The sequence below is a fragment of the Sceloporus occidentalis genome, unplaced genomic scaffold (assembly GCF_023333645.1).
Source record: "Sceloporus occidentalis isolate IW3139 unplaced genomic scaffold, rSceOcc1.0.p SCAF_87, whole genome shotgun sequence".
In the NCBI taxonomy this organism is placed as follows: domain Eukaryota; kingdom Metazoa; phylum Chordata; class Lepidosauria; order Squamata; family Phrynosomatidae; genus Sceloporus; species Sceloporus occidentalis.
The window spans coordinates 2,854,454-2,878,131 of NW_028317067.1; the positions used below are offsets into that span (position 1 = coordinate 2,854,454).

The 23,678-nt window shown below is 40.0% G+C and overlaps 1 protein-coding gene across 1 annotated transcript; it reads right to left on the reverse strand.

The window, feature by feature from the left end:
* Window positions 1-16,543: 16,543 nt before the first annotated feature.
* On the reverse strand, window positions 16,544-23,402 carry LOC149284923 (deoxyribonuclease-1-like). The gene is made up of 9 exons (XM_089496169.1): window positions 23,265-23,402; window positions 21,908-21,996; window positions 20,973-21,056; window positions 20,138-20,253; window positions 19,064-19,176; window positions 17,917-18,074; window positions 17,296-17,392; window positions 17,052-17,103; window positions 16,544-16,758 (listed from the first exon to the last, which is right to left on the reverse strand). Exons 1-9 carry the CDS (start codon window positions 23,400-23,402, stop codon window positions 16,544-16,546), a joined length of 1,062 nt encoding a protein of 353 aa, XP_089352295.1.
* Window positions 23,403-23,678: the final 276 nt, after the last annotated feature.

The following is a 23,678-nucleotide window of genomic DNA, read 5'->3' on the forward strand; positions in this document are numbered from 1 at the left end:
AGGGTCTACAACTCTGGTGGCCCTAAGACAAACACAACTTGTGTACTAAAAAGTAAAAAATACATTGCTTTCAATGATGGTATCCACACAGGTAATGTGATGGTTCATATGATTATTTATCTCCCGATTAAACCTTGTGAGTGCTGCCTTTTCCTGCATCAGGAGCTGGTGGCCTGATAGAAGACAGCAAACAGAAACCATAGAGATCGTATTCATCCTCCATAAAGCCTGATACATTATTATTATTCTACTCTATGTCCTTTTTAGTCTATTAGCTCATCCCATTGGGGACAGCATGACCCCAAGCTGTGCATTACGCAGGAAATATTTATCTGCATGGGGCAAGAGGGGGTACATGCCCCCTGCAAATTTTCTGATTTACATTTCTCCCATTGATCGAAAAAATACTGGCATTTTCAATAATTCAATTATCAATTGAATTATTGATCACCGCAGAGCAGTGCTGGATTCCCGCACAAGGCTAGCCTGAGGAGGAATAATAAATAAAATTGACAAGTGTGACTGTCTGTGAACTGTACAGGTGAGGCCACAACCGCATCAACTGTTCAACTGTTGGCAGTGCCAATGCTTCATATCATTCTGATGGTGTCACTTCCCATTGGAATGGGTGGGGCATAATAGCCCAACCCATGATGCACACTATCCCATCCATGCCCCACCCCTCAGGCAGGGCTAGTATTTGACCCCTCCCACTCAGACATTCATGACTGCAGGCACAAAAATCAGTCAGTAAATGTAGTTGCAGGTAAAATAACATAAGAAAAAACCCTGAAAATTATCATCACTTCCCCGTTAAGTGTTAGTGATAGGAGATACCAGCACTAAAGAACGGTTTAAGCTTAAAAAGACACATCGTAAAATAAAACGCTACTAATCCCCAATTCACTTGTAAAAAAAATTAAATATGAAAAACAATTTGTGTATATAGAAAGCAGATGTGCAGCCTGATGAATAATAGAAATGGAAACAGCTTGTGCAAACAAGCAAGGCTTTCCCATTAGACAGCATAAATATATGTGAAACAATGATCAGTGGATGTGTAGGTCTGCAAAAGTATCTAAATTCCATATTTGAGTGTAAAATATTAATATATTACTAGCTCAGGAAGTCAGATTTGATAACCATAATCTACGTGGTTGGTTTACCTTAAATATACAATGATCAAACACTGATGTTAGTGGGACTTCCAACAAGCATCCAGCAAAGGGTGGGCTTCGTGTAGCCAGAGATCCCAGGTATGTTCATCGGACAAAGGAGACCTCTGAGGTCCTGGAAGCTGATGTGATTCTACATCTCTGTCTATGATGGCCCAAAAAAGTATCACCTTCAACTAAAGACTATGGAGTCTTCTCCTGCAGATTTTCCAGATCTAGGACTGATTAAAAAATAAACGTAAAATTATCACATGGTTTGATTTACATTATTGGGAAGCAACTCATGGTATAATAATGGTGTTTTCAAGCTGAAGGCAGATTTTGTATTTTAAAGCAGTTGTCCCAAATGAATGGGGTTTTTTTTTCGGGGTTGCACTTGGATTTACAGCCAGAGTCTAGATTACTACAAACAAAAGTGGTTCTGTTTTGTCTAATCACTATTTGTACAAACTGTTTTCTGCCACACACAGAGCCCTTGACAACAGTTGTGTACACAACAACGTACACAATAACATGGTAACATCCAACTAATCTCATGCAGCTCTTTAGTCTTTACAACTAGCCTGGATAGAAGGACCTTGAGTAAATCCATTTGAGGGAGTCTACAAAATCCCCCTACATCAAAATGTGTGGAAAAACTCTATGTTACACTGTAGCTTGTGTAAATAAAGCAAAATTGTGATGAAAAAGCCAGTTGTTTTCCAAATACAAAAAAAGTTTTAGTTATCTCAGAGCAAATTCAATTCGTGTTGTTCAAAAATGTCACAGAATTTATAGGCAATTGGATCATTTTAAGGTTTCCAGCTGTGACTATGCTGGCAACGAGACATCAGTTCTGTATTTTTTTTGCTCTGCAAAAGACACCTGTTTTGTTTCTTCTTCCATTCTGGAAAGACCACCAAAAGGACTGTGGGAGTCCGGTGGAAAGTGGTAGAGAGTTCTGTACGTATAATTCCATTGTTCTTTTGCTGGGATTACAAGATGATTTCCAGAACTTTTTTTTGCCAGCTCGGTCTGTAGTGTTTTTGTCATGCTCTTTCCAGATGTGGTACTTTTTATTTCCCTGACCCAGATTCTCTGTTTTTATTGCTGATCTGAGTCACAATCACCTGACATAAAACCCATGAGATTTTTGTCATCAAATACTGCTGCTAACTGCAAATTTTTGTTAACGTCACTGTGAAGTGTGTTGATAAGATAGCAGTTTAGAAGTTGGAAGGTGAGGGAGGTGGTGGTGGACAGGTCACGTTGGTGGGTCTCACAGAGCATGCGTGGGTCAACTGTGAGAGACCAAGAGATCAGGAGAGTGACAGCAGTTTAGAAGCAGCAGGCAGATTAATAAAAAGTGAGATTGAGATTTATGGGAATGGGCTGTCATCACCCAAGATTAGTTAGTGGTGGGGAGAGTTTGAAGGAAGGAGAGATGAGCATGTGAGTTGAGGTGGTGTGGTGGCAGAAGGAAACGAGAGATGTGGACCGTGGAGGGGTTGTTAAGCGGAAAGGGAGATTAAATCTGTTTTAGGAGTAGGGGTGCAGAGAAGAATAAAAACGTGTAGGGGGTAATGCTGAGGGCTAGTGCGAGTGGGATAATAGATTAGGAGAGTTACCTGCTGACTGCAAGGGTAGATGGTATGCAGTTCCTGCAGTTTCCCTCCATCGTATCTGTCCACTTGTTTCCACCAAGCTTGTTTCCAAGTTGTGTTCCCCAGGCATCTAGTCTTCTCTATTTACACCTCTTCCTTTGGTCAACTCATTTCTTCCTTTGGCTTTCAATACCACCTGTACGCAGACGTACATATCTAATTTCCTCTCCTGACCTTTCACCTTCTCTTCTAACTTGCCTCACTCACTGTCTTTCTGTAATTGCATTATATATGGTGTTGCACTACCTGGAGTTTAAAATCTCAAAGACTAAGCTTATAGTTACTCCGCCATCCTCTCTGTCCATAATTCCAGGCATCTCTATTATTGACAACCTCCTAATCAAGCCATCTGAACGGCCAACCACCCCAGTAGATCTTCCTGACTCAATCGTCTCATTCCTATCTAAGCAGTCCTCTTCTACTGTTTCACCTCCCCATCAACCACTGACTAGATTGTAAGCTTCATTCTCCTTTTGTACCAGTTTGCGTATGATATTAAATTATTTTAGAAACTCTGTTGTAACAGCGCTATGGAATCTGCGGGCACTATGTAAATAAATGTAATATAAGATAGATACTACACAATGTTTCAAATTACACTGATAGATACATACATTGTGTCATTGCCTGACCTCAATTTACATCAGAGTATCGCTCACAGTATCATTGTCCCATGTTCCTTTCCATTGTGCTATTAATGCACTTCTCTGTAAAAAATACAGTGTTTCCATGTTTCACAATCTTATGGGAAGTATTATACTATTCACTGGACTACATATGTTTATATAATTGATTGGGGTCATTTTCTTAAGAAAATTAGAGCCTGATGCCAGACAAGAACCATTCAGAACACACAGTCTGCCCATTTTAAGGAGAACAAAAACATTTATGTTATATGAATAATAGAGGGAGAGAGAGACAGAGGGGGAGAGAGAAAGAGAGAGAGAGAGAGAGAGGGAGGGAGGGAGAGAGAGAGAGGGAGAGAAATGAGACAGTTGTGTTCACTTCTGAGATAGCTTCTGAGACTCATTATTATTAGACTATAGTTTCTTCAGATATCCACCCTTCACCTTTTCCAAACATTCCTCTTGCTCATTTTTCCTGTCTAGTCTGCGTGCCCTTTTTATAGTAAAAAGCCGGCTGGAGTATAAATCTATATGAACATCTGAAGTCTCTAGACTAAGCAGCTAGCTCAGGAAATGAGTCAGCTCACGAGAAGGTAGTCTCTGCTCCCTGGGTGCACACAGCTGCCTGCTTTCATCCCAGGAGCTCCGAGCTTTTTCTCGGACAAGGATTTCTGGGTCAATTGTCTTCTGCAAATGCCCTGCACATATAGAGATGCTTGTAAAGTGTAAGGTGATTGTATACTTGTTTAAACTTTTATTTTCAAAAAGAATTATAGGAAATTATTGTTCTTACTATATTAAGAATTCTCTATTTGGTAGGTATATTTATTGTTGTAAATGGATTAGTTTCTTAAATCCCTTAATATGGAACTGGGGTTGGGAAATCGAAGCTACATTTTAGAATGAGCAAAGGGAGATACTGAACTAATAGCAGTCTTGACTTTGAAAGGTACAAAGGCCATACAAACTTGAGGTGGAGCTGAAATAAAGGGTCAGAATAAGGAAAAAAACCAAGAATGGTTAATTGTGATTAAAGATTGAAAATTAAACTGAAAGGAGTCAGAGAGAAGGAAAGATGAAGTTAAAGTGGGGCAGATAATAACAGTGGTGTGCATTATATACCAGAGATAACTATGATGGGCTTATTAAGACTGATGACCCATATAATGATAGTACTTGTGATCTGTTTAGTAGTACTAATAGGATCAGAAGCTTAGATGTAATGTAAGTAAGTTGTACATTACTGATAGGGTGGTAGATAAGAACATCCTCTTAACAGACGTAGTAGAGGTTGATACAGGAGGGCAATTTGAATAAACATGGGATAGACATATGACTACCTTGATCTAAGACCAAGGATTGATTAATGTTTGAGTCTTTACATCTAAACAAATTGGCATTCTGGATGGGCTGAATAGTTCTTACAGTATTTGCCATCAAATTCTATCCAACTATACAATACTCTCAAAGATGAGCCTAGGGTTAGTGGTGTATGGTGCAATATTTCCTCAACCCTCCATAACGATATCACTTGCACATGCTAACATGTTCTAAGATCCACTCACTCTGTACACTTACATATACATTCACACATCTATCCCCTCACACACTCATGATAACACCCACCCATATACACACGCTTACGCCAAATACTAACATACACACTCTAACACCACACACTAATACACACAGACACACAATAGCATCATATGCTGACATACACTCACACTGAAACACACACTCTAACACAATACAGTAATATGCACACACATATTAATAGCATACACTCACACATGTGCTGACACACATGCTTATGCCATATACTCACACGCTAAAACACCATACATTCACACATACAAGACCATACACTGCTCACACTATACGGGTGGTGATGTTATATCCCAGGGGCGTCCAACCTTCGGCCCTCCAGCTGCTGCAGGACTACATCTCCCATAATGCTCTTTCAGCTAAGGGGCTGGCTGAGGAGGATGGGAGATTGGACGCCCCTGTTATATCCCAACACTCTTTAGCTAACCAAAGAGAACCTTTTTGTGTATTCATAGTGTCCTGTCCGGACATGTTACATGCACAGTTGCCAGTAGATCCATTAAAGGACAATGGCAGGATAGTCATCAACGCCTTGGAAGGCAGATCCCAGGTAAACAAAACAAGAGGCCGATTGTCCTATTGGGTGATAAAGTCACCCGGTCTCTGGTCTCGCTAAATGTCCCATTTACAATATTGAGGACTGTGCCTAGCTTTGCACTGCATCCAACGCATGCTGTACCCAGCTTTGTGCATCCCTAAAAAGCCAATTCAAGACTGTTGGCGCTGTGACTAAACATAATGAAGAGCTGCCATTTTACACAGCTGTATTTTATTTCCGGTCTCAAGGAAGGAAACGGTCATTTCCTAAATCACACATGGATGCCATTTGTCCAGTTTATACCTAGGATTTTGCATGCAGAGTTGGTATCTCCTCTCCTTTCTGGCTTTGCTTTCCCTCACGTGTTCCTGGCAAAGAACAGTTGAAACCCAACAGTTGCACTTTGGATAGACAAGAAAATAAAATTGTTTCAGTGATCACTTGGTATATTTGGTGACATGTAAAATGTGTGCCCTTCAGCCTAATTCTGACTCACCAGCTTCTCTTATTTCAGGCATTTTTCAGTGTTTGCCACTTTTCTGTGTGCCTTTTGTACTGTTGTGGGTAGTATTTTGTTACTTCAAAAATAATCCTATACTTGCCAACAATTCCTTTGTGAGGCTAACAAAATGTTCAGTTTTCAAAACCTGAAAGAAGTATAGCATTTCTGTAAAGGGAGTAGTATTCAAATTCACAGCAAACATCTGAAAGTTTTCATTGAGATCTATATTAAGTGTTTTATGTTTATTTCATTTGATATGTGTTTTTTAGTTGTTTTTGATGGCCATTTCCAGATGAGATATGTAGAAAAATAGGAGTTGTTGTAACATTCCTCTTGGCAGGGGGTTTTGAGCCAGGATGGCAATCCCTGATTGGGGAACAGAATGCAGACCTTGCAGATGGTTTCATCAACTGGCCTACATGTGGTTCTGCACAATAACTAGGCTAGGATGTGATGTCATATCCTTACCACCTATCACAGTGTGCCAGCCCTGTAGTTTACTGTGAGTAGTGTGGAGGTTGGGGAACTGTAAACATTTAAGACCCTGTTAGAATTATACGCCAAAGGTTTTCTGTAAATATTATACTTCTCCAGCAAAACTAGGAAAGTAAATGCTTCTATAAACATTTTCTTCCTCTTTATTTGTCAGGTTTTACTTAAATTTGTCAGCCATAATCCCCCTATTAATTGGCCCCAGGCCTGGACTGGCTATCTGGCACAGTGGGCAAATGCACTGTTCCAGTGCCAGGTGTCATCTTTGCTCATAAAGCAGATCTGCCACTTAAATGTGCGGCCACATGCTGGATACACGTGACTGCATACTGTGTGAGTGTAAGAGCATCCATCTGGTGGCTGCTTTAGTTCCTCAGAATGGCCTTGACTAGCCCTATAGCATAAAAAAGTGATGGGGGTTGACACAGATATTCACATCTTTGCTTCCTTAAACAACGTGCAGACTGGGAACATGAGTATGATGTCAAATTCTGGAGCTCCGCATCACTAGCCTGGACATTGTGTGAGGGAGCAGTGGTGTGATGTTTGTGCAGACCTCTTCTCACCATGCCACATGCTGTAGGTCAACCTAGCAGGAATATCAAAGATCTCCAAACCCACAGTGAGAGTGCCCTCTTACATTTGGTATCTAGGGTGCCCTAGGACACCCTAGGACTGGCCCTGGGTGGTTTCATTAAGATTGCTGACTGTATTTAGGCTCTTGGTTTGCAATCCCACTCCTGAGAATTTTTGGTCTTCCGCATTGGTTTGGAGAATGTCTCGTTCTTCTGGCCACCGTTTTTCTGCAGAGAATACCGCACTACAGTATGTTATACCAACCTTATTTTCTTAACTCTCTGTTACAAAAAAAATGCAGAATAGATCTATAATAATTTTTCCATTGCAAAGAATCATGCCAGTCTTTTTTTTTTATTTTTCCCTTTTCCTGTTTTTGTTAACCTGGGATTGCTGAATAATAGAAACCATCTTACATTTTGTTGGCTTTCAGACTCAAGTTGCAAAGTCTGCCGTCTGGTTTAAATTAAGGATTCATTTTTCTTCTGAGTAGTTTATGTAATTTTTCCTCTTTTTTTCTCAATTTCCCTGACTCTGTGACTAAAGCGGAAATAATAATATTTGAGTGGCGCACTTGATGAGGTGACTGGAAGAAGAATATGACATAGGGCTGTATTGTAGTGCCTTCTGAGACAAAGTGGTCACATTGGGTCCACCTGCAATGATACCGTAAACGGACCCATGCAATATTCCCTAACATATACCTTTACCTTACCTTTGGCAGGGTTGATTTTCTTAAAATATGGGTCAGTGGGGTAAGCAGTTCCTGGCTTTAATATTATATATATATAGGTAAATCCTCTTAAACATGCGACTTGTGACCCCTCCCAATTCAGTCGGAACAGTGTTGAAAGGACATTTATGCCCTAAAGGACTACACATGCACAATGCTTGGTTTTTGCCTATTAAGTCATTAGGAGGTGAACTAGTACATTTTTTTACTACTTAATGAATATTAAGCCAAACTGGATGATTCTATGAAACATTGCGGGGTTAAAAGCCCTTAAATCCCAGCTACAGACTCAGAGCACACTTTACGCACTATGCCACATGCGCAAGACTCAGCAGGAGACATTTAACTAAGACAAGCATTTTTTCCTAAGTAATCCGAGCGCCTTCTGGAAGTATAAACCAGCCAGGGTGGCAGCCAGAGCATTGTGGATAAAATATATACCTCCATTGTTTTTTTGTTTAACACTTTAAGCCTATCCAGTGTCTATGATGGGTTTCATGTGGACAGCAGCCTCCGAGTCTGAGGGAATGTGCGCTCTCACTGTGTTAATGTATACATTCGGGGAAAGCCTTATTGTTAGCGTAATGGATACATTTTATAGTGCTTGAAATTGTATTTCAAACGTTCCTTGTAGAGACATATGCATGGTGTAATGACTGGTGCTTCTTTCAATCTTTTAAGAAAAGAAAGCCAATGGTGTAGTCACATAAAGATGGATAGAATCCAACCGGTAACTGTAAAAAAACTTAACCTTTTCTGTCACTCCACAAACTTGGTAGTCTACATAGAGTGGTAATTTGACCCTGGGCAAACCATTCTCTGGTGAAACACCTTAAACATCCGGGCATCACACTAATCATGTAAAGGAAAAGATAACACATAACAAAGAGCTCTACAATATTGTCACAAAGGCTTTAAAGCTTGAATGGCTTCTGAGCCTCCGGGGCCAAACTATTTTCTCTCAGTGGAGGTCAGCACTCACAATCTCCATCTCTTTGGTTGCTCATGTCCTCCTAGCCAACATTCTTCTGAAACCAAGTCCCACCTGGCCATGGAAGGAATTGAATAGTCATAAAGGTTACAGGCAGTGATGTTGTGCCTAATATTCTCTGTTTGTTTGGCATACTGTGTACCTAGCAGCACAATCGTGTACAATGACCATATGTCCAGAGGTTTCCTTCAACCCATATTCTTTGTACTCTTCCTTATGACATGTCTGGAGGATGCAGAAATATCTGTAACTCCAATGGATTTCAGATATCCCCATTCCTCCAATCCCGTTATTCCGGAGCAGAGCGTTCTGGACGAATACATATATTCCTGTGACACACTTGGACAGATTAAGTCTACCAGATCCTTAGAGATTTGTCGCTCGTTACCTTTATGTGCATCCAAAAATCATAAAGACGTGATAATCTCATTATAAGTCGCCCTTTGTTCTTTGCATATATATAAATCTTTAGCGCAGAGAGCCAAAGTCAGCTGGATCTGCCAGTCTGAATTCAGCTGATCCAGTTACATTAAACTGGCTTCCAGAACCACATGAATATTTGTATTTTAACTTGGGCCTAGATCCAAACCCACCGCTCCCTCCGTGCCATTACCAGCAGTGTAATAATACTTTTTCAAGCCAGGGTTGAAAACATAAACTCGTAAATGTTTCAATGATTGCCTCATTGTGCCAGAATCATCTAGCTAGACACTCCAGGGCTGTCTGGATTTAACATATACCATAAAACACAGTGAGAACGGACCAGTGGCTGATTATGTGCTCTTGCCAAACACTCAGCTGAGTAAGGTAGCAGGTTACTTGGATTCTGATCAACAAGGGATCACGATTTAGCTTTACACTCAAATGTATGCCTGGATCTTACTTCACTTCAGAACGTGCAATGTACCATTTAGCCATTTAACACAAGCAGGAGATGGTCAGTTTACTCAGTAAAGAGCATGTTGCGTGCATTGGTGGGATGAAGGGCAAACTGTATGTTTCCACACCGCAAAAAATTAGGAAAAAAAGGAAAAAATGAATTGCTATCCAGACATTCCATGGCCAATTGCGTCACAATGCACATGACTTTCCAGAAGTAGAGTTTTGTTCATGTTGTGCCGTCAGCGAGTTGGATACATCCGGCCACACATTACATTTGTATACCCATGCAAGGTGGCGCAGGTGTTGCAGTGTGCTTCTGCATGTACCTGGGTGGTAGATCTGGTAAGTATTTTGTGACGCCAGCTAGCGGCCCACTGGGATTTGCCCCATGTGCCAGTCCGAGCCTGGGCCCACTGCTTTACCAGCTTAGTCATCTATGCAAAAGGGTGCATGACCTCCTCTGAGGGAGGTGAAATTAAGTTCAGTTGCAAGTTCATGCAAAGTTTAAAGGGGTGTAAAAAACTACACTAAAATTAAAAAAAATCTTTGTTTTTTGCAGTATTGCTTAGAATTTCTTTTACACAGTAGGTCCCCCCTGATAAACAGTGACCTCATTTTTAGCCATATCCCCTGATTAGATACATACCCCACATACATGTTTGTATGTTCTACATAGTAGGGTGGTTGTACCTTTTACATGTAGTGCTAGGGCAATGGGATGTCAGGACTTTTTTTATTTTTTATTTTTGCACCATTGTCTGTGCAATATGGATCCCTTTAGGCATCTCTTGTACATCTTGTTTATGCCAGTGATGTCACAATGACATAACTGAGCTCTCTGTATTGTTTATTTTAGTTTACATTTTTGTTTTTATGTCATTAAAAAAATAACACTTTTTCCCTTTGTGGGAAGCGGGAGAAACGTTGTTCTCTTTTGCATTAGTCAAACTGATCAGCAAGCAAGGTTCTCCTGACTTGCATTGCTGACTACAATGTGTGCTCCAGTGACCTATCAGAACAGAATGCCAGTACAGTAACACATCATTGGTTGAAAAGAATAGCTTCTGCTGGGAGGAGGGTAGTCCAGGCTGTCAATACCAGAGTCACCGCAATAAGGTCAGGGAATACAGTTATATCTTAATAGGCTTAACACAGCTCTTAATGACGTACCGGTACGTCCACATGGTCACGAAGGGGTTAATTGCAGATTTGTCATTTTATTGTTTGCTTTGAAGACTTAATCACATAAAACAACACAGAATCTTTTTAGGATGCCTTCTAGTTTCCATGGCAAGATGCTTTATCAGAACCTGCATTTGCCAAATGTTCCCGGCAAATATGATAAATGAGACATTTTAAATTATTAAAAAATATTTGGGCATTCAACAGCACTAAAATGGCATTTGGCTAGAATATCATTAAGCCAGAAAGGTGTTAAATCCAGCAGAATTGATGGAACAGCATATTTCAAACAGCACCTGTTTAGGTTAGTACTTCAAATCTCCATTCCTTGTCTTTTTTTCAGGTTCATTGGTTTGTGAAATCACAAATAAATTATGATGTTAACATTTTTTTTTTCTTTATGAAAAAATATTGTTGTGAAAGTTGAAATTGTATCTCGCCAGCTGGAATCCTTTCATACGGTTCTGGAATTGTGTAGCACCATCTAGCTGTGTGCAGACCCTCCGCATATGCAGTCTCTTCATTTCCAGGACAAAGTCCATTGCTCGGGACAGAATAGCGCTCTCCTTAATGTACCCCTTTTTTGTTCAAGAATCAGCAGTGACTGTTTTGTTTATCCAGTTCCTTTTGACTCACATACCCATTGCTTTGCCAAAGAGTCTAGACTTGCAGTCATTCCAAAGCTATTTAACTTTAATTTCCCTCATAGCCTTGATGGGTAACTCCCTATTCTTCAACTACCACCAGAGGGATAAACCCAGAGGGAACCGTTTGATGTTCTCTACTTAGTATATTACTGCTCTGGGCCTCACGGATTTCATATCCTAAATAACATATCGGATGCCAGAAAAGATCTTTCTTTGCATTTGTTAAGACTGATCACCGATGAAGCAGAAGTTTCTTGGCAAAGCTTTGTACGGCATAGTAGGGACAGGTGGTCAGATGCTTACAAAGGAGTACATAACATAGATGATCTATATGTATGTAGAAATCACGACGGCATTAATATATGTCCATTTAAAGGGACAGTAAAGTCTGTGTTAATATCACAACACTGATGTAAGTGTAATAAATACGACATAACAATAATTTCTCGGTGTCAGCCTTTTTATATATGAAGTCTTCTTACCCCATGCTGTAACAGCTTCTAGAGTCAATAAAAATATTATGAAGCAGTGATGTATTTGGCACTTAAATATGTGGTATTTATTATATTTTAATGGGAATTGTTGGAGACCTTCACATCTTTTAGCAAAAGTAGATTCTTTATTTTTAATACCTATACCTATTGTGTTCTTTTTCTTAATTTGTGGGGTTGTTTTGGAGATATTTAGTTTAAAGGTTCATCCTATAGGGGCTGAGAACGGCAGCACGCTGTGGCAAGGCCGACATTATCTAATCAATGTAATTTATTTTTTTGACTGGGTCAACTAAAATAATACACCAGGGAGAAGCTCTTCATATAGCCTATGAAGTTTTCAGTAAGGCATCATACATTACTTTTTAATGTCTTTATTAGTGATATTACAGAAGGTTTTAATGGTAAGGTATATGTTTTTTGCAATTTTTTGGGGGGGAAATTAGAACAATGGTCATCAGTGTGGAAGCTGAGGTTTAATGTTGATAAATGTAAAATAATGCACTTGGACCGTAAAAATCCCAAAGCAAAATATAGCACTGGGGACTCTCTTTGTCAGTGACAATGGAAGAGAGGGACATAGGGGTGATTATTCCTGATGACTTAAAGGTAAGCAGACAATGCAATAAAGTGTCGGAAAAAGCAAGCAGGGTGATGGGTTGTATAGTGAGAGGCAATAGTAGCAGGAAGAGGGAGGTGGTTCTGCCATTTTACAGATCTCTGGTCAGACTTCACCCAGGGTCAACAGTTTTGGAGACCCCATCTCTAGAAAGATATTGACATATTGGAGAGAGTTCAGAGGAGGGCTACGAAAATGGTGAAGGGTTTGCAGAATAAAAATGATCAGAAAAAACTTGGAGGAAAGAAGAGAGAGGGGAGATGTGATAGACAAATTACAATGCTTAAAGAGATTTAACAAAGTACATGAGGCAGGCTTATTTGAAAGGAGAGATGTTAGAACAAGCGGTCATAGTGTAAAACTAGAGGGCCAGAGGCTTACATGTACTGTATGTTCTACTTTACTGAGAGAGTAGTAGATAAATGGAGAAGTCTCCTACCTAGGAAAAATTGGCGAGATAATATAATGGGAAAAAATAATCAAGTGAGTCTTGACAACAGGACATTAAGATGTCGGTACTCATGGTAAATCCTTAATGTGATGACTGTTCTGTCTTTTAAACATAGGTTAGAGGGAGCAAGTGAAGATGGGTTCATTGCATTGCCTAGTCTTAGGGTTTATGTTGTACAGAAAAAAGTAACAGCTAAAAAAAAGAAGAATTAGTGATATTGGTGACAATTCAAGTGTCGAAGCTTTGACTACTGTAAGAATTGCCTCTTAGTTGAACCCTGTTATTTGTAACAAAAGACAACTGCAAGGTGACTGGTGCATATAATTAACACCAAGTGTATGCCCCATAGCCACACATAATGAAAAACACAATAAATGCAGCTGCACTGAACAGACATATTGGATACATTTAAGATAGCTAAAAATAATTTCATTTTAAACGGAACACAACAAGAACAGAGGATGTACACCGTGTCCTGCAATGTGGGATATGGTCCAGCCGGCTCACGATGTGGCATCAAAGAATGGAGACATGGGGGGAAATCTGCTCCTATTCTTTATGCAACTTCAAAGGGACGCGGACTGCAGGCTATCTGATCTGGTAGGCCTGAGGTGTTACGTAATGATCCCATTACAATATACACTATATGGACAAAAGTATTGGGACACCTGGTCATTGCACCAACAGGGACTTTTATGATATTGCATTCTAAATACATAGGCATTAATATGGAGCCCCCCCCCTTTGCAGCTATAACGGCTTCTACTCTTCTGGGAAGGCTTTCCACAAGATTTTGGAGTGTTTCTGTGGGAACTTTTGCCCATTCATCCATTACAGCATTCGTGAGGTCAGGCACTGATGTTGGACCAGGCTCACAATCTCCATTCCAATTCTTCCCAAAGGTGTTCAATGGGGTTTAGGTCAGGGCTCTGTGCGGCCGGTCAAGTCCTGCCACACCAAACTCATCCAACCATGTCTTTATGGACCTTTGTGCGCTGGGGCACAGTCATGCTGGAATAGAAAAGGGCTTTCCCCAAACTGTTCCCACAGAGTTGATATGCTGAAATATTAAGATTTTCCTTCACTGGAAACCTTGGCGTAACCCAACCTCTGAAAAACAGTCCCAGACCATTACCACTCCCCCACCAAACTTTACCTTTGGCACCATGAGGCATTTGCAATTTACTGTATAACTTTGTACCTTGTGTATCATGTTATTCTTTTCTATCTGAAATGAGTGATCAGTATTATGCAAGCATATACTAACTTCACAAGTGCTATACTACTGTCCTCCATCCACTGATTTTGTTCTTGCGTCTTTGACACTCACAAAGCCAAACCCTTTGCATTTTTTGGTCCTTAGAGCTCCCTAAGGGAAAGGATATTCTTAATTAGGTTTATATTAGTAGGTTCCAAATCTGGTTGTATCTGTTGACCACATAGCTAAACCTAAAACAATCTCTTGGTCACGAGAAATCAGGGTTTTTATTTGGAATTTTCCTGACCTTACTAGGATGAGTCATGTTTTGGTCACACGACCATGTAAATATATAGCAGATATAAGTACCTGATTGCGAAACAGTATTTATATGATTCTTGGATATTGAAAAAATTACCCTTGGAACAATCACAGCCGATTGTGAAACACAGGTAGAATTTAATTTGCTCCCTGTGAGAACTAATATTGCTTGACTTGTTTAGGGTCTTCTTTGAAGGCAACCTGTTGCTTTGGAAACTTGAAAAACAGTTTGGGTAAAATTGCCTGTCAACTCAGCGGCTGTCGGGTTTAGTAGTCGGAGCCCAATATGCAAGGCTGGAGATGTGGGTGAATCAAAAGCGAGGTACCGATAGGATAAGCAGAGGTCAGTTCAGGCAGCGAAGGTTCAGACACGATAAGGCAAGCGAAGGGTCAATATCCAATGAAACAACGATAAGGAAGCACTGATGTATATACATAGGGAGCACAGTATATCTGAGCAATGAGTGAACTAAAGGACACAGATTTATAGGAAGGAGGGAGGGATACTGCCTCTGATGTCAAGATTAACCTGATTCTATTCTGGGAATATTGCAGACTGTGCCTTTAAGAAAAGGATTTGTATGCACGCGCGCCACTAGAGGGCGTGTGAGAGACGGAACGTGTTCTCCGTCTCTGTTGGGACGGCCCTGCTTTTGTGTTCCGGCCCTCCTGAGGATCACAATGCCGGGAAGAAGATCGCAGCACCGTCAACGCCGGGGAGTGAGCGGGTCTGCCACGTCGGACCCCTCTTCGTGCGTCGCCATATCGGCGGCGTGGGTCAGAAGGAGGACGCGGCGTGGGGCCAAGGTGAGTACCGCGGCGGGGACCTGACAGCGGCACTATGAGTGTTTTGAGATATCCGAGTTACTACCCTTTTTCCAGGGTACCTCAACAAGTGTCAAAGTTGAAGAGAAGCGACCAAACTCCATGGTTGCCAGCCGGTAGTCCACAAGGTTGAGAACAATGACCAACTCGAAATCCAAGGAGAGGAGCAGCTTTCAAGCTGACTTAAAGTTTTGATTCATTGTGTGTACAGCATGCCTTTGACATGCCCATTTGGTTAGGACCTTGGCTGGCGGGTTGCCATTGCCATTTCATATATTACAACTGTTTCCTGTCAGTGATTGACAGCATAAGCAGCCAATCAGTGTAAGGCAAGTGCTTACATTGAAATCAATGGAAAGACTTTACAAATGTGCACTGGTGTCTGACCAGTCCCCTGCAGGCAGCATTCACCCGCTGCACGTGGTGGAGAAAGATGAAAATGCATTTCGGGGAATTCAGCAGAATCCACTGTATTAAACTATTTTTACTTAATTTATTATTCCAAAACACACATTTGCAATTCTGTAAAACAGCTCTATATACAATAGCTGGTACTGACATTACTAGTGATCCTGAAACTTAAGAGGGGCGACTGTCATTTATTAAATTATAGTAACGCTGAATAATTGCTACCATAATACAGTAATACAGGGTAAGTAAAATAACGTTAAACTGCACAAAACTGACACTTACAGAATGCGACACAGGATCATATGATGGGACCATGTACCATACTGGCCCAAATCTCTTTCCCACAACAGGTTTCCTTTAATTTGATACACATGGCGCTCTGCGTCCTTAGACTATAAAGTAAGTCTAAACAACATTCAGAAACTAGAATCTGTTTAAGGTTTATTGAGGTATTTTGGTGACATGGGCAAAACACTCTGGAAATACTCGGTTTCTTTATCAAAGTTAATGTTAGTTCAGAATGGAATAGAAGAAAAAATAGAACATAGAATACACAATTAAACGTCTTAGTGGAGAATCACATATATATTATTATTTAGGTTTGCCCTGGCGTCAGAGGGAGGGCTGGGGATTTATATTTTACAGTAAGCAACATAGTCGGCACAGCAGTTATCATAATCAACACATGATGCATTGCAGTTGCAGGGAAAAGATGAGGAATATGCCCCGCAGCGCCCATTGCAGCTTGTAAAATCCACACCTACGCAGTCGCAGACACCATTGGCAGACAGGCCTCCACTTATGCCAATGCTGGAGCTGACCCCAAATTTGTGACCACTATAGAAAGCTGTAAGAAGAACGGGGAGATGGAGAACTGTGTTGACGTGGTTAAAACATGAGTTGGTGTCGTGTTATCCCTGTTGTTGCTAGTGTGATTACTGTAAGGCTGGAACTAATTGGATCTGATGGTGGGATGATATCACATCCTGTATATGATTATATTTGATGACATCATCAAGGAAAAAACAACAGCTGAGTAACAATTTAACCCTAAATGGGCAAGTGATTGCCTTTGAAAATCCCAGATCTCATCCTATTGTGGAAATTGAACAAAACCCATCTTGTATCCTTGATACTCACAGTCCTCTCGTAGTTCCAATTCTACCGGGTAATGATCTGATACAGCTTTTGTCTAAGATATAAAGAACAAGAGGGGGTTTTTAGACATGATTGGCTTGTATGGCATTCTGTATACACTTTCTATTAAAATGCTGTCATTAATTATCTTTTTGAAAATTATTACAATCTTTCATTAATGGACATCTTTCCATACTCACATAACAAATTACCAATAAAGACGCACATTTTAAAATTCCATTCTCACCTCTTCATAAGTCAGGCCGTACTCCACCTGGATGTTAAAGACCTTAGCTGTTCCAGGAATCACGGCACTCTGCAGCCCCGCGCCACCAGCCACAAGCCTAAAAAAGAAAAGTGCATGAGTCAAAAAAAGCATGAGAATGGAGAATGTGTAATCAAAATGCTAATCATATGCAGCTCTAAAGTACTACACCAGGCATTAAAAAGATCTGCCGGAACCGATGAATAATGAGTCATTTTAACTAAAAAGGAACACTTGTTGTGGCCAAGTTCTCAGTTGCAGTGAAATAGTTAATACTATGGGGTAGACAGGGGATCTATGGGTGCATTTGTGCATATATGCATGGGTATGTGTATTTTAAAGGCATTGCACCAAAAATGAAAAATGTTTATTACTACTGATTTGTTTCTAATACAAATACAAGAAGAAGCCAAGCATAAAATAGACTGTACATTGGGGAATATAGACTTGCATAGGCCAGGTATGCTGCCCTGCCCATGTTGGCTCCCAATCTTAGAAATAAGATGTTGGGGAGTTTGCCTAATGGGGGTGCCCCATGTATGTCACTCCTTTAAATCGTTGGACAATACAACGTAGTTAAAGTAGTTTTTGCATATTCTTCACCTGTCATAGGCACAGTTAGTGTTGGTGCTGACAGTAGTGTCCGCTTCATCTCCAATAAGCCATTGGAGGCTCGCATCATGACGAAGGCGAATGCCGGGCCAGTGTTTGGTGGTGACGTAACTGCAGTCTGCGTTGTAGTCTCCCAGAATCAGGATATCCTGCAGAGATTGTGAATTTGAGAATGCAATTTGTTAGCAGGGTTTTGGGGGGGGAGGTGGTGCATACAGATGCCAGGGCCAATGAAGCTTAATCCATATTCTCATCAAAAGGAATTTCCCAGTGCAGTATTTAACTCTTCTTTGTAGCCACTTTTTAACAGAAAGGGGCAGTGACTGGGTAGAGCTACTCGGCACCCTTCCAATCAGGAAAGAATGTCAATTATTTTTTAAAATATATGCAGTTATGGAATGTTCCAATATGCATGAAAAAGAGCACAGGCATTTTTTTATGGAAAAACTCCCATCCCCCCCAAGGGCTCCTTTTTGGAAACCAAATTTTCCAGCCATAGACTTGTGGAGAATGAGGGAGATGGAAATTGATGATCTAGGGTTTGATCACTAAAGCAGGAGTTTGCAGAAGGGTTGTAGTTTCATCTTAATAATTTCACTATGCATTAAGAAGGGCCAACCTTGACAAGTTATTCAATCACAAAGGGCAGAATTGGGCCAGCATAATGCATTCAAGAAATCTGATTTTAAAATGCATTATATATATAGCCATACAAGCTGTTCTTCAGCGGGAGGCTCACTTGGTTAGCCCTTCACAATGCATATGGAAGTTGGTGAATTGAAACTACAATTCTAATGCAATCCTACTTGCCAACTCCTTCTATACTGAATTAACCCAGAAAGTTGTATAAGGTCTGATATACAGTAAATGGGAAAATACAGAGGTTCCTACATAGTTTGAAATATTTCAGTATACATCGGTATTTCTGTCTCCATCGTGCCCCTGTTCCCCTCTTTAGCAAAAGAGACTTACGTATTTTTCCCATTATAGTAGGGATTCACCCAGGGGGTTGGTTATTATACATTCATGATGGAACTCTGTTATTGAGTTCTGCGTTCTGTGTATCTCAATGTCGCTGTTACAATTTATGGAATGCAGAAACCTATAAATAAAAGATAACGGTAATAAACTCTGAGACCTCCATGAGCAAACGTTGCTTGGCATCTTCCCACACGTCATAAAGAGCATCCACCTCCCGCACAGCATAGTCTGGGCTGGTGTGAATGGAGACAAGGGCAAAGTCCTTCAGCTCTAAGGAAGAAAGACACAAGAGCAAACTTTGAACAGTTTATTGCGGTCTATGGGAGATTATCTGGTCTGTTGATCCTCCATTGGCTATCTGGTGCTCTGATTTAGAATTTAAATACAGAAAGCACTTTTTTAGATAGGTAGCTATTCTTATGCATGAGATAATTTCAACTTTCAACCCATGTCAGTTCTAAATAACTTTCTCCTGCTTCACTATGAAATCCCATTATGCTGTCAAGATTCTTCAATAGCTTCAGGGTATGATTACGCAGGCGTGCAGGATAGTAACAAATGGGTTAATGAAGTGCAGATGTGCCTGTAGACTTGCATTTAAGCTCCATCTGGCGGTAGCTGCTGGGTAAATCACAGAAGAAAAGAATTCACCCTGAATGGAACAGGGTGTAAACACTAGAAGATGACCAGCACAGTCCTGTAGTATGGGGAATGTATAGACTCATGGAAGGGAACCAATTAGTCAGTTATACATCATCCATACTGCAGGGCAAGCCTTTATCTGGGCTGGTCAGCAATATGTAAAAATGATGTGTCCTGGAAAACATGGCTGATGTGGTCATCCTACAGCAAAACGTTCTAGAGTGTAAAATTACTCTGTAGATCTCTGTAATTAAATTGTAGACAAACAATCACTGGGTAATGTAATGAACTTTCTAAATGAGCTGAAACTGGGACTCTTGAAATATTAACCCTTTTTAGCCCATTGTGAATATTCTATGTAGCAATTCACAAATGGCTCTAACTCATTATTTAAAGATACGCTTAATTGAGTCACCTTCAAGAGGGGATATCAACCACCACATTGTCCTACCTTGCTTGCGGATATGGCAAAGAAATAGTCTTGGATAGGGCAATATTTTGCAGCCCCCATTAAACATTCCTGTGAATACCTATGACTGTGTGGTGTGTGACTCATTATGATGTAATGGACTAAAACTCATGGATTTACCAGTTGTTAGAGAAGAGAACCGAGCCACAAATGGCTCCCGTATAAATGTGTCTGTGCCGCAGCTTTCGCAGTCGTCATCATAATGATACCAGTCTGTTGGCTTTAGGATATCCTCCCTGCAGAGAAAGTATGGAGAAGAATTAACCTAGCTCGTCAGAACATCTCCATCTGATCCAACACTATGAATTGGATGATCTAAGTTCCCCTATTGTGCATTGAGGTCATCTTTCTTCATCCGTCATAGTAGGACAGGTGTTCACATATTCCAGCCTAATTTAAATATTAGAGGGCTGAATGAAGCTGTCACCTATACAACCCAAAGTAAGACTCATTCTGTTTGTATTTCAGTTTCATTTCGACACCTAATTTGTAACATATTTAAAATGATTGCTAGAAAGCAAAGACCATCAACCCATCACTCTTCATTGTTGCTTCCGTTGATCAAAAAGAAGGCAAAATAACCAAGCTAAAACTCTCATTTCGCTCAAAAGAGGAAAAAAAGGATTTCTCCTTAAATAATAATGTATGTGCCTATGTATTCTTAGAATTCTGTATATTTATGTAGTATTTGACTACTCTGTTCTTGCTGCGTTGGTGCCTTTAGTCCTCTGGATACAAAATCTGATTTCTTTATATCTTACGGAATGATCCTGCTCTTCTTTCTTTAAATCCCTTTTCATATTCAACCTTAATTTACCATGGTAATTCACATAAATTGCATTTGACCCAACAATAGGGAAGTATAGCTGAACATCTATGGTTCAGTTCTGCAGGTGGAGCTCTATTAATCTTGATCATGCCACCAGATGTAATAGACATGGTCAGTTCAACCTACCTGTATATATAGACATATTTCTCCCGGTAGGAGCTACGTCCCAGGTGATCGGAAATCAGGACATTGTAGTTTAAACCAGTGGCTCTGAAAATATAAAAGATGGAAAGCGACTCCGTGGATAAATACATGTCCGTATCTAGTGGAATGCAAATCATCCAGATTATGTTCAATAAATCAGTCTGATAGGAGTAAATTGTATGGTATACATGTTCTGTACAGACAAATCACTTTAGAAATGTAGTAAATTTGTGTTTGTTAATCATAAAATCTGCCAAACCAAATAAACAGAGCAAACAATATGTTCTGTGTACAAGTACCCATTGCACTTGTATGTACAAAGAGTCTTCTCATTGTATCACCTACACATTTTGAAGTGTCAGCGGGGTCTTTCTTGGAGAAGAAGGTCATCAAGGATGGTCCTTCACAATATGAAGTTTATGTAGGGAGACACATTTCATCATATTGTAACTAAAACACACGCCACTACTTTTGTAAATACGGTAAGTCCCACTAAAAGTAGACCTACAACCTATATTATAGACATACCCAGACAAACAACTACACAGTTAAGAAAAGTTTTCTTAGTCTTCAGACACGCTGAAAATAGACATTTTGAAAATATGTATTGCGTAATATCATTTTTAAATTGAAAACTACACATTAAGATTGGTTGGTCACCTAGAATACACATTATGTGGGCAACTAATACGTGGATATTGCAAATGTCATCCTTAAAGCCAGGCTAACTTAGGTTATTTAGCACAGCAAACTATTAAGCGGAGGGGGATGTTTGGAAAAAATGATTTATTATTTGAAAATTTCCACTTTTAGGAGCTATGTTACCTGAACAGCAGGGGTTCAATGTTAATTATATACAATGTTCTCCAAGCCAGGTTCCAGTTTCGATGAACAATTAATTTAATGAGGGTACTCACAGGTTGAGTTCCTGGACAAGCCTGATAATAGCGGAGTCGTTCGAACTCATTACTTCTTGGACAGAGATAAGCTCATATCTTCTCAAAATCTGAAGCAGAAAAGGTCATGCAAATGGGTCATATCTGTTTCCTACTCGCAAACTTATCTCACCTTAATATATTTATGAGGGCACCATTGATTAATAGGGGCTCCAAAGCTACTGATGGAACATATACCAAACTTCCCTCTATGGGACCCAAATCCCTATGCCCCACTTTCCACATGTTCAAAATATTCTACAGTCCTAAAAGTCACAGCAATGCATATGGAAAATGCAGAAAATTGGTTTATTAATTAAATACATTATTCTTATTCTAGATGCCTGACCCTTACATAAATGGCAGCCACGCTCTCAACACTACCCTCACGTCATGCCTTTTGCCGTACCCCTTAAAACAAAACTGTCCCACTTTGGCCATTGGCACCACCTGTGATGTCATTTTTATTAATAACTTGATCTTATTATTAATAATAATGAAAATTTGAAAAAATGACAAATTAGGGTACAATTTGAACATTATTGTCCGCTAATCTAATAACGTAAATATTAGTAATGGCTACTGGTTTCTGTGATGTGTCCAGCCATTGCAGTGAAACGAATACATCTGATAACGAATACATTTCCAATAAATAGGTGCTGCTCAGTTTATTTTTCAAAATGTTTTTAACAAGGCAAAAAGCTTTCGTGTTCTACTTATGTCCTATTTAAATCACTAAAAACATGTTAACACAAAATAACGATTCTCTTTGTAAGATGGTGGAGTTTTTGACAATTTTACACAGTCAGTTCTAGCAATGGTACATTTCTGCTATATTATAATCTGTTCTAAAAGTGTTATCCCAAAATGTAAATTAAATCTGTCCATACTACAAATCAAAGCGCGTGAGATCCCTTATAGTCATTCAGGGTAACATTCCAAATAACCATAGCGTTTAATTAAAAATTTAGGCTGAAAAAATGTACAAGCCTACCAAGTTCACCCTAGCTATTGATCAAGAAGGCAAACCAGAAACCCTACTGCGTAGTGGCAAGCGGGCGATGTGTAAGCCAAAGAGCTGAGCGGCATGGGAAGACTCAATACTTTTAAGGAGGCACATAGTTATCCTATACATTAAGGTGAATTATCCTATACATTAAAGTTCCCTTGTATGATAATCTAAATGCCTGGGTATAGAGCGTGTAAGGCTTGTATAGCATCCTATTCGTCACAAGAGGTCTTAAATTTATGTTGAACCCCTATGATTGTTCAGGATCCATGTCTTCTGAAAATATAGCAACGCCCTTGGTACCAGGCGAGTTTCATCCCGTGTACTTACTCGAATCAAAAGGTCCAGCACGATGGGGTCATCCACCTTAGAGGACCCAAATCTCTGAATGTTGAATGACGCGATTTTAAAGGTAAGCCCAGTCTGTAGGAAACATGCTGTAACTGCCAACAGAGTGAGGATCTTCATGGCTTCTAAGAAGATGGGGTTACTTCTAAAGGTATTTTAATCAAAGAATGATGTTAGAGCAGAGTTGCGTACAAATAGACATTCTGTGGTATTTACGAGTGACTCTCAAATGACAGCTATTGGTTCAGTTGCCATTAGGAATGTCCTGGCAGTGTGTCTGACAAATTAGATTGTTTTCATTATGTAACAAATGCTTACATGGAGGCATCACCTGACACATGTTCCGTACAGGTATTTCAGGCTGCCGAGAATGTGACTCAAGTTCTGTACTTACAA

Coding starts and splice junctions, on each gene's coding strand:
- LOC149284923 (XM_089496169.1), bottom strand. CDS start 23,402: ATGAAGATCCTCACTCTGTTGGCAGTTACAGCATGTTTCCTACAGACT. Junction 20,254..20,972: donor AAATATGTCTATATATACAG/GTAGGTTGAACT, acceptor CTTTCTCTGCAG/GGAGGATATCCTAAAGCCAA. Junction 17,393..17,916: donor ACTAACTGTGCCTATGACAG/GTGAAGAATATG, acceptor TTTCTTTTTTAG/GCTTGTGGCTGGTGGCGCGG.